The sequence below is a fragment of the Lactuca sativa genome, chromosome 4, assembly GCF_002870075.4.
Source record: "Lactuca sativa cultivar Salinas chromosome 4, Lsat_Salinas_v11, whole genome shotgun sequence".
Classification (NCBI taxonomy): Eukaryota; Viridiplantae; Streptophyta; class Magnoliopsida; order Asterales; family Asteraceae; genus Lactuca; species Lactuca sativa.
The window spans coordinates 141,094,784-141,107,209 of NC_056626.2; the positions used below are offsets into that span (position 1 = coordinate 141,094,784).

General features: G+C 31.6%; 1 protein-coding gene across 1 annotated transcript; it reads left to right on the plus strand.

Moving 5' to 3' along the window:
* Positions 1 to 918: 918 nt before the first annotated feature.
* LOC111895357 (protein TAPETUM DETERMINANT 1) lies at positions 919 to 3,095 on the plus strand. The gene is made up of 4 exons (XM_023891436.2): positions 919 to 1,059; positions 1,570 to 1,947; positions 2,116 to 2,190; positions 2,435 to 3,095. The coding sequence occupies exons 2-4, from the start codon at positions 1,851 to 1,853 to the stop codon at positions 2,788 to 2,790; spliced, it is 528 nt and encodes a 175-aa protein (XP_023747204.1). The 5' UTR covers positions 919 to 1,059; positions 1,570 to 1,850; the 3' UTR covers positions 2,791 to 3,095.
* The last annotated feature ends 9,331 nt before the right edge of the window (positions 3,096 to 12,426 follow it).

Sequence of the window (12,426 nt, forward strand, 5' to 3'; positions counted from 1 at the left end):
ACCCAACGACGATTATAATAAATCAATTTATTTTGATACTCTTATTCTAATAAATCAAATGGTGAAAGAAATCAAAAACTTTAATGGTTAACAACTAAATTTTTTCGATAATCTTTTTTTACTTAATATAAGACATCTTTAGTTTCGCAAAAAAGATTACATGTTTTGCAAAATCACTTTGTTAAAACGCACGTTCCACCCGTTGTAAATCACCTTACAATTCCCTTTACACCCATGCAACATCCTTGTACTATAGTTCATAATCATATTGAAAACCTTTTATTTTTTCCTCTAATAAAATATATGATTCCTTCTTTTTTTGCATCATTTCTCCTTAAAACCTCTTTTTTTTCCTCATATTTACTATTATTATTTTTAATTATTTGCGATATCATCTTGTAAAAAATCTACTATTTTACAAAATAAACAGAAGATAAAATACTTGTAGTCATTCATAAAAGCTAATTATATATCTTACCCCATTCAATATTTGTTCCCTTTTGACTGAAAAGGAAAAAATTATCTCACTAAACAAATTCGCGAAATAGATAGTTTTTTAAGATTTACAAATTTTCCTATTTTGTAATAAATCTTTTCCATTTTAGCATTTTAGAAATGGTTCTAAGAAACTTACCATTTACCCATTAACAGTAACGACAAATACAATCTTTTCTTATTTAATACGTATCAACCAATGTTTATAACCTTTTTATTTTTTAATACTAATTAATGAGAATATATATTTTGATTCTATATTAATTAATGATATATTTAGGAACAATTGTTGTTTGACTTTTTGGTCAAGCGTTTTTTTATACGTAATTATAGGCATTAAATAACCTTCCAAATAAAATAGTATAAAACCATGCGCTCGTTTTTAAACCCTCTGTATCATTCCCTCCCACTTTTCTTCTCAGAAAAAAAACCCACGTCCACTACCATACGTGATCTTCAAAACCCTACTCCTCTTTTTCTCTCTCTACACTCATATATATACATCAACGTAAATGCACACTCATCGGAGCTGATTATTTCACAGTATCAGAGGAGGATTCAAAGGTATCATGAATGATGAATCTCACACCTTACTTATTTGCATCGATTTTTGATTTCCTTCATTTTTGTTGGCTTTCGAGAATTTAAACTGCCATTTTTGTGTCTCTGATATCAAATATCTCTGAATTTATTCATGTGTTTCAATGCTTTCGTGCTAACTTCTTTATTGCTTGAGCTCTTATGGAATCTGTACTTGTTTGAAAATTCTTTTTACGATTTGTTTATAAGTTCAAAAAAAATGTCTGGATCGGCGATTTTCCTGGAAATCGTAGTGAATTTTTTGTCGGAAAACTTTCCGTTTTGATATGCTTTGGTTCTGTAATCGAGATGAATGTTGAGTAAGCCGTTTTTCAATTGCAATAATTAGGAAAAACAGAAGAAAAGACCCTTTAGTCAAACCACAGCCGGTTGTGGTGTAAGATTCGGCGGTTTTAACTTATTATTTGGATTTCAATTGATTTGATGTTTATGCTCTCCTCTCATACCTTACTGAATATTATATATTTTATGCAGTTCAATCTCAATCGCTTCTGTATCCATCAATACAGTCAAAGATTGGCTCTCGATTTCCATCTAATCCTTCAGATTTCTGGACTCACGTTTGTAGATCGATGATGATAGCTACAGTAAACTCCATGATCCTCCGAGTGTAACCGATTCAAAATCGATCTCACAAGTTCAGCTCAGATTTATCAGATTCTTCTCGAACAACCGCCGGATTTTATCTCCAGTTTCCTTCGTGAAAAACTTGTACGCATTCTCGTTGACATTGATATCCGTTCTTGGTGGTTAAAATGAAGACAAACTTATCGTCAATGCACAAAATCGCATTGGTTACAGCGACATTTTCAGTATCACTACTCGTCGTCATAATGATTGCCTTCGTTACAGGTTCGTTACAGATTCATCATTGTTTTTGTTTCGTTTCAAAATGTTTTCCTTCCATTTCGAAATTATTCTGTTATTCATTCGATGAACAGTTCATATTCTTAACAAACAAACATCCTCCATTGATTCTCCTTCATCATTAATCATTTCACTTTTGTTTATTCTGTTAAGGCGTAACGCAACATGGCGATCTTATCGTGGAGCCAATGAACAGTACTATTTCTGGTCCCCATCGAAAGCTTCTTGGTAAATAATTTTTAACCTTTTCACCTCCATAAATAAATCTCTCATGTCTCTCTCATGTGTCCATCGGAATCTGAATCGGAAATTCTGAATCCCTTTTTCTGTTGAATAAATATGAATTACAATTTCCGTTCCGATTACTGTACAGCTGCCATTGTTGGTGGTGGGTGCACGTATGTTTCATTCTAGTGGTCCATTTGCACGATCATGTCGTTTTTTATTTATTTTCTGTGTTCACTTTTTGCAGCAAATTCTTCAGAAACCGGTGAAGTGCTACCAGAGCGAAATTGGGGAGACAAATGCTCGAAATCCGACATTGTCATTAACCAGGGGCCCACTTCTCCTCTCCCTCATGGCATTCCGATCTACACGGTGGAGATAATGAACATCTGCGCCACCGGCTGTTCAATCTCCGACGTCCACCTCTCCTGCGGCTGGTTCAGCTCTGCACGGTTGGTCAACCCCCGCCTTTTCAAGCGACTCGGCTACAATGACTGCCTTGTGAACGACGGAAAGCCGCTGATATCCGGCCGGACGGTGATGTTTCAGTATTCCAACACTTTCGCTTATCATCTTTCCGTTTCCTCCGTCACCTGCCGGTGACTGATAAACGCCGACCACCGGCAAGAATAAATGATGAATCCAGTCTGAAAAAGGATGTTTTTTTGGGTGAAATTGCATTTTATACCCTTCGAGTTTGAGTTTTTAATTTTTATTGCAGAGTGAAGAGGTATTTATTTTGTTGGTATTGCTTTTTAGTTTGTAGTTCAACTCGAAGGGTTGAAAATGCAATTTATTTTAATTTGTTTCTAACAGTAGTTTTGAGGTTTTTGGATTTTGAATGCGATGATTAGAGAGAGGTGAATCATAGATTTAGCGATCAATAAATGAGAAGAGAATTATTGTTACGTTTTGCATTTATTTATGTTCTTATTTTGATTGAATTTTATGACTGACAAATTTTTTATATGGAAATTTACTTTAAAGATTATAAAACTTATATGTGATTATAACTTTATAGAAATTTATTCGATAAATTGCACAGTATTATTATTATTTACATATTTTTGGAATTTTGTTCATTTTCTTGGTTATCCAATTGTAACTATTGATTTATATATAATAAGGTGTTATAACATGACATGGTTTTGTTATGTGGGAGTGATATGACTAGATGAAGTGTCAAAAGAAAAAAATAAAAAAAACATAAAAATATTAAGTTTTTAATTTTTTTTCAAATTTGAAACTATTCTTTTTTGTTTCAAATCAAAAAAGATTAAAACAGAATTAGAAAAAATGAATTTTGATTTAGAACAAAAATTAATGAACTGTGATAACCGACAAATGTTAGTAATGATAACCGGATAATCACAAATATGATGAGGATTTCAAAAATTGCAAAAAAAAAAATTCAAAATAAAAAAAAATGTATCTGACTCTGTAACAATAAATTAAAGGGTAAAATTTTACGGATGGTTCGTAACAATTTTTTTTAACTCGCATCATCCGTGTCCTTTCTTATTAAATGACTATTATGCCCTCAAACTTTTTAAACCAATTTAATCGTTTTTATTAAATGACTATTATGCTCTTCACGCTTCATCTCTTTTTCATTCTGAATTTCTGGTAACCCTAATCTTTCTCCTCTTCCAACCACCTCTCTGTCGTCTCTTCCTTTGAGCTACTTTTTCCCTCACACCCTCTTCAACGAGTGCTAAACCAATGTGAAACATTATCAAAGAAGACGACACGAAGGCAAAAATAGCGATGGTTGGTGGATTTTTTGAAAATTTATTCCCACATATATAGGTTTTCTTAAAATCAAGAAACAATATTGATGTATGGAAATCGTTTTCTTAGAGGTTCAGCACTCGTTCAATTCGTTTTCTCAGACGATGGAGGGACATGAGAGAGAGAGAGACTAAGATGCACGTGAATCATGATATGTTCTCCGATGGACTAATCCTCCCATCTCCAAGTTTCCCTAAATTGTTTGGATTTTGATTTATTTGCCTAAGCTACTGAATCAGGGTTTTCGACCATATTTTTTTGTTGTTTTTGTTGGTTTCGGTAACGATGGGCGATCTTGTAGTGGAGGTTGCAGTGACGACAAGTTGTGGTGGCGATGATCGATGGAAGTGGTATCGGAGATGGAGGTGGTGTTGGAATCTGTTGAGCGGAGAGGATGTGGAGTTTGCAGGTTTGAAGATCCGTTATCCCAAAGTGAGATTCGATTTGCTGGTTTAAGAATAGAGCTTGAAATCCAATTTTTTTAGAGCCTTGTGTTGTGTTTGTAATCATCAAAAAAACAAAGAGGCAAAGGTTTACGACAACGGGAAAAGAGGGACGATGGTCAGAAAAGGATGAGTGTTGATGATGGAGTTCCTGAGACGATGAGGAAGAAAAGAATGAGTGGGACCTATATGTATAAAAATTCTTATAATAATATAGTTAATAATAAACAATAAGTTAAAATAATGCATAAGGGTATATTGGTCTTTTCATCTTGGCCAGGGACCAAAATAGCAACAAACACAAATATCATGGATGGTCCGAGTTAAAAAAAAATCTTTATAAGGACTAACCGTGCAAACTACCCAAAACCATAGGGACCATTCGTGTAATTTACCCTAAATTAAATTGTAACAATTTTTTGCAAAATAAATTTTTATGGAAGTTTCATGAATCAAGAGATTTTATTTTAATTATCTTATGTTAAGTTACATAGTTACCCTTATAAGAATTATTAATTATTTAATTATTCCTAAATTCTTATTGGTTCCTACATGCACACAATAGTTATAAAAAAGATTTGAACCTACCTCTCTCTCTCTCTCTCTCTCTCTCTCTATATATATATATATATATATATATATATATATATATATATATATATATATATATATATATATATATACACACACTAGATGTGAGGCCCATGTATTAAATGGGTTTATTTAAAAAAAATTAAATATAAAATTCAAAATATTTGAAAAGTTTGAATTTAAGAGAAAAGTGAGAAAGATATTGAATTATAAAAATTAAAATGTTTTTTTTTCTATTTTAAATTTAAACAAGTTATTTAGATAAATAAATAAAGAAAATTAATGGAACTTTAATTTAATAAATTTGAAATTAGAAAGAAAGTTCATTAATGAAATTGATATGCATTTATTATGAGATTTAAATAATATATGGAATTTAATAAAATAGAAAAACTATAAAATGACATGTGGAATAAAAATTAATTTAAAATAACTATAAAATTACATGTGACAAAATAAATAAGAACGTGACATGTGGCAAAAAGAAAACAAATATGATATTTTTTTTATATTTATTTAAGGCATATATAAAATTATTTCCTTTGAATATTATTATATATAATAAAATTAATCTTCTTTTGTAGGACTACAAGATAGTAAACAAAAAAATTTATCGACACTGGACGGACACGTCTACATCCTCCATAAAGCAGGAAAGGGCAACCGATGGTTAATTTGGATTGAGGCTCGAGTTTTTTAGATACCCTGTTAATATTATATTTACAATCTCTAAGAGGGAGTTTGAGATTGCTTTTTGAACTTCAAAAATGTTTTTGAGAAAAGTCGTTTATTGACTTATTATGGTAATAAAAAGAGCTTTTAGAAAAATGTTTATATTAGGTTTTATGGTTACAAAAGTCGATAAATTATTTTGAAGGAATTATGTGTGAAAAGTTAGAAAGAGATTCAAAAAGCAAGTTTTACATACTTTTGGCATCTCATTTTGAAGGCTTTGTAAATATAAGTGTTACAGAAATCAGCCTAATCGGCCGATTAATCGCTAATCGGACCTCCACCGATTAGATTTATTGCTAATCGGTCACTATAATCGAGTTTGGTCAATACATGTCAAATTCGGAATTAATCGGACTTAATCAGACCTAATCGGGTTTGGTCAACGTAGGTCAAAGTCAGTCCTAATCGGACCTAATCGCCGATTAATCACTTTTTTGTAGGATTAATATTAGATTTATAATTTTTTGAATAATTTTTTTAATAATTAATGCTCCCTGATTAATCCCCGTCTAGCCGATTAATCCCTAATCGCTAGTCCACCGATTAACGGCCGATTAGCGATTTCTGCAACCATGGTAAATATAATGGAAAAATCATTTGAAAAATGTTTTTGAAATTGTCAAACATTTTTTTACTTAATTTTTCAAAAAGTCAATAAATTATTTTGAAAAACAACCTTAAACGCCCTTTAAAATTGAAGGCTATTGTAATAAGTTATTTAACTTTTTTGTAAATTTTGAAATGCAAATGAAATTGATAAGAATTTTATATGTTAGCAGTTTTGGTAGAAAACCGTGTATATGTTAAAAAATTACAAAAATGATCAATATGAAATATAAATGAAATTGACATGATTTGGTGTTTTGTTTTCTTAATTTTTATGTGTATTTGATCTTTTTGTCTTCTTTGAAAATTACAAGGAATGGAGCATCATATGATCTAGAGACCATATTTAGAAATACATGAAAAAGGAACGTAATGATTTCAAAAGATATGTCATAGCACGTTTGGACATTAAGTAAAGTCAAACACAGCAATTAACAATATATTTAAAAAAAGAAAAGAAAAGAAAAGAAAAGAAAAACCTATCTTATATTTGTCATGTCGAGGTTTTGTGTTTCTTTTGAAAACCGGTCATGGATGATATTGAGTTTGGGGCAGTTCTTTTATGAATTATTATAGACAAAATTGCAAGAATGGTCATTGTGCTATGTCAAAACTAGTAATTTTGGTCTAAAATGAGTTTTGTTTGCATGGATGGTCCAATAGTTTCATTTTGTTGCGATTTTAGTCCAAAAATTTTAAAACTTTTTATAATGATAGATTTGCCCTTGGTATTTTCCTTTTTAATTTTTTTTTATTACAGAAATCAAATAGAAAAAGAAAATCTCTCTCTCTCTCTCTCTCTCTCTCTCTCTCTCTCTCTCTCTCTCTCTTCATCATCTAGAACATTACCCAAGAACATTACAATGGAAAATACCCTAAAAAATCCAAATTATCAAAAGATAATAATGCAAATATTTTATTTGGATTCTTGAATCAATCTAGATGGATAAAAGGGAAAGGGCTTTTTGTGCTCGTGTTCGATGTTAGATTGGTTGGTATGAACGCGAATAAACCATAGTAGACACGAAGGAAACATGAATGAAACCAAACATTAGCCTCCGATTGATGACCGATCGTGAAGAAGATGAAGCGCCTCCGACGCATGACGGGACCGGAGGGGAAGGGAAGAAGGCTCGCAGGCGGCTAATCCCGATGCTGCTGGGTCGATTGATAGCGACAAGGGAGATCGTCCGTGGGTATAATGTGGTCGTCGACCATGGAACAGGTGAGGGAACGAGATGGGTAGGACAGTAGTGAGGGTCGATTTCCTGCAAAAGATTTGTTTTCGGAAATTGATGGGGCCGAAGAGAAGGAAAGGGAAGACAGTGAAGCTTCTCTCTTCCTGTTCTGATAACAAGGTGCGATGCGGAAAGGAGAACCGGTTAAGCTAGGAGAGCAGCAAGATCGGCGCAGGTGGTGTGTTTGGCAGTGGAGCTCGACTGGAAGAAGGGTCGGTGCGATGGGGGGTGTTCGGCGTTGTTGTTTGCTCGACAATCACAGGTTTCCTTTCATCTCTCTTCTTTTTACTTTGATTGTAAATCCATGGGCTTTAGTCAATAGATTTAGGTTAAGATGAGTGTTTGTTGATTGATTCTTTAAAGAAATGGATAAATGGAATGGATGAGTGAGGTTAATCTTTTATAGGAAATCGATGGGTGTATGTTTGTATTGCTTGACATAATTGATGGGGTGTAAAGCACTAGGTTTAGGTTTGTGTTTTGTTTGCTTGAAATTGCCATGGAAAGAAGATGAATCAATAACAAGGAGTGATTGTATTTCTCATTTGTAGGTATACATGAAAAGAACAAGAATGCTCTTGTGTTCTTGGCTGGGAACGAATGCAGAAGGGAAGAACAAGGATATGTGTTGATAATGGTTTATCAGTGAGAGAGATTTTATTTTTGTTTTATTTTTAATTGTTATTTAATTGTTGTAATAAAAGAAAAATGGAAAATAAAATAATAAGGGGCAAATCCGTCATTATAAAAAAGTTCATAGGAAATTGGACTAAATTCGCAACAAAACAAAACTATTGGACCATCCTTGCGAGCCAAACCCATTTTGGACCAAAGTTGCTAGTTTTGAGACACCTGAGAGCAGTGGTGTTAGTGACGAGGAGATCCGTAGCTTGATTCATGAGGAGGTGGCTGCTGCCATCCGCGCAGAGATTCCAGAGATGTTTGGGTTTATTAAGACCACGCTGATTGAGACTTTTGATGAGAGATACGCAACGGTTACTGAGCCTGCAGCCGCTGCAGCCACCGCAGCTGTTGCTGCTGCCAGACCTCAGGGTGGTGATGCGTTGCTGTTCCACAAGGACCGTTCTTGCAATTTTGTCATTATTATATAGATATTAAAGTTATTAAGAAAAGGAATAATAAACTTGTTATTTTTTTGGCAGAATTGATCCCTATATTATGATTAGGCTTCAAAGTTAGAGATAATAAATTTGGATATTTTTTGGCAACTTTGCTCCTCATTCTTTAACCATTTTGACACTTTTGGTCATTACAACCAATATTTTTACACTTTTTAGGAACCTTTTAATATTTAAAGTTTGGCCACAAAACTTTAACGGTTTGACAACTTTGATCCCTTTTCTAAAAAGTTGCAAATTTATACCCCTTTAATTCTTTAGCCATTTTGACACTTTTGGTCCTTGCAGTCAAAACTTTTACATTTTTCAGAAAAATTGGATGTTTTTTTGGCAACTTTGCTCCTCATTCTTTAACCATTCTGACACTTTTGGTCATTACAATCAATATTTTTACACTTTTTAGGAACCTTTTAATATTTAAATTTTGGCCACAAAACTTTAACGGTTTGACAACTTTGATCCATTTTCTAAAAAGTTGCTAATTCCTACTCTTTTAATTCTTTAGCCATTTTGACACTTCTGGTCCTTGTAGTCAAAACTTTTACATTTTTTCATAAAAACATGAAAAAAACGGTCCGGGGCAAAGCCCATATTTTTTCATCCTTGCACTTTCTACGTCTGTCATATTTATCGATTCGCAAACAACATTGAAAGCTTATGGCCCCCGCGTAGCGAGGGTAACCTTCTAGTTGTTGTTAAAAGGAGAATTTTTATAAAAATCGTTGTAGTTTTATTTTTATTTTAATTAATAACATAAGATACACTATATTTTGTTATTTCTTCCGTCTTACCAACTCAATTTAAATTTATGTTAAAAAGTCATATATTATTGGATAAAAGTCTAATTGTGAACACTACAACCCATAAATGCAGGTTTTATTTGAAAAAACACTTATATTTTCAAAAAATAAAAAAATCATTGCACTAGTTTTATTTTTTTAATTATAATTTTTATCTTTAGAGCTTTTTTTAATCGAAAAAATAAATATACTAAAATTTATAATCTCTCTCTATTATATATATATATATATATATATATATATATATATATATATATATATATATATATGCTTAGATTATTATATTCTAACTAATTATTGTATGGATATAAGATTAATTATGGATCAATCAAATTTTAAAATTTTAATAAAATGTTTATAATATTTAATTAATATAAATAAAATAGAAAAAACATTTTATTAAATGTAAACGAGTGTATAAGGGTAATTGTGTACATTTGTCATTGCCATCAAAATATGACATAAACAATTTTCCTTTCAACTGACATCATAATCCCAAAATCATTGCATATACCCTAAACCGATTATCGTTTCTATCGGAAAACATAATCAAAGAATATTTAGTAGAATCAACAATAAAATTGAAAGATTTTTTTGGTATTTTGTATATAATGATCGATTCTTATAGAGCTGTTTACTAAAGTTGCATTGGGTTATTTCGGAGAACAACGATTCGCGAAGAATGAGGAGTGCAGGGTCGAGTGTTTTCAAGACGAAATTTAAGAACACCCATGCAACCGTGTTGAATCTTGATGATGAGATGATGATTTCGTTTCTCCCCCTAGGGGTACTTTTTTTATTGTTTAATTTTTAAATTTTTTTTGGGTTGAGACCCTAAAATTTTGTTCGAATGTTTGAACAATGTATTATTTAGATGTGGTTTTTGTTAAGTTGAATAACATAAACTTGTTAAAATATATGAAGAAGGAAGAGGTTTTTTTTTGGGTTTTGTTAATTGAATATGGAAAATATGTTCCAATGTTGAATAATATGGGATGTGATTGTGATTTTGTTAATCTGAATAAAATAAAGATATTAGAAGTTTATGAAGAAGATAAAGTTTTATTTGTTTTTTTTGGGCTTTGTTATTTGGTTTTTTTTGGGGCTTTTAGAATTAGTATACGATTAAGAATTCTTTCAGAATGATGAAGAGTAATTGAGTCTTTTATTACGTTAGGAAGGTGTGATGGAAATACTAATATTCTGTAAGAATTATTGATGGTAAATTTCATTATGCTGGAATCAAATTATACATATTCTTGTATGTGGTTGTATTCTGGAATATATATTATAATAATGTAATGTATTATAGTTTGATTATTAAAGTATAAATTTGGAATATATCAGTAAGTAACTGTGTTTCTTTGATTCATCGGTTGTTGCCCAAGCTGAACAGGAGTTTATTAATATTGTTACTACAAGTGCAAAAAAGGTAAAAAGGTAATATTCTACAAGATCAACACCTAAAAAGGATAAGATCGTTTCTCCACCTATAAGTAGTTTTTTTATTTGGTTTAAGAGTTTGGATACAAATTATGTTACAATATTTTATAATTTTATTATATGGAATTCTTTCAGAATTAGTATTCAGTTTAGAGTTCTATCAGAATGAGTTATATTAATTGTATATTTTATTTAGTTTTTTTAATGGTGATGGAAATACTTATATTCTGTAAGAATGGTTGGAGAGTAACTAGATGTGTTTATGTGATTCAATAGTTGGTGCCCAAGTTGAACAAGAGCCGATTAATATTGTTAATACAAGCGAAATAAAGGTAAAAAGGAAATATTCTACAAGATCAACACCTAAAAAAGAGAACATAGTTTCTCCACCTACAGGTAATTTCTTATTTTGTTTTTTTATTTGGTTTAGGAGTGGAATACTTAAAATAATGTTTGAAAGTTTTGTAAGTTTAAAATGTAGAATTCTTTGAGAATTAGTATACAATTAAATGTTCTATCAGAATGATTAATAGTACTTGTATATTATAGTTAATTTTTTTAAAATGGTGAATGAAAGACTGATATTCTGTAATAATGAATGGAGAATAACTAACAATGTTTATGTGATTCAGTAGTTGGTCCCCAAGCTGAACAGGAGCCGATTAATATTGTTAGTACATGTGTAAAATGGAAAAAATGAAATATTCTGCAAGAGCAACACCTAAAAAGGAGAATAAGAAATCTGTAGGAGCAACGCTTGAAAAGAAAAAAAGAAAAAAGCAAGAGATTTGAATGAATTATTTATGGAGACGGAGATGGGATCAAAGAGAAAAAAATGAAAAGGTAGAAATTGGTATGCATATGGAAGGTAAGGAAGTTGATGGTAAAGGTAAAAAGGTAGTGAATGATCTATAGTAAAAGAAATCTCCCAAGAGAAAAAAAAATGGGAAAAGGAATATGAGAATGAAAAGGTCAAAAAGATTGATGATAAGGTTAGAAAAGTGAGTAAGGAGTATCCAGAAAGTTTAAGAAGACTTTCAATTAAAATGAATCCTGGAAGGATTAGTGCAGTTGTGAAAGTGATGTCCCCTGCAAAAAAAAAATGGGATTGTGTGTATGGGTTTTGGATCACTTCTGAATATTAACATTGACAGTACTCAGGGGTTACTTAAGTACTATCTCTTAGATCACTATGATACAGAAAGTAGCCGTCTAGTTCTAGAGAATTATGTGATTACAATTACCAAAGACACGGTGCATGATATGTTGGGGTTACCAAATGATGGGGAAGACTTCATTGTAACATCCGGATTTCTAGGTATTATATTTTATCATTTTATTTTTTGAGAAAAAGAGAGGGACTCGACGAGTAGGACCGTGACTGCTGACTGGATTAATGAACGGACTCGACGAGTCGGAAAGGGTGGAGTCGACGAGTCCACGCTGTGGATTG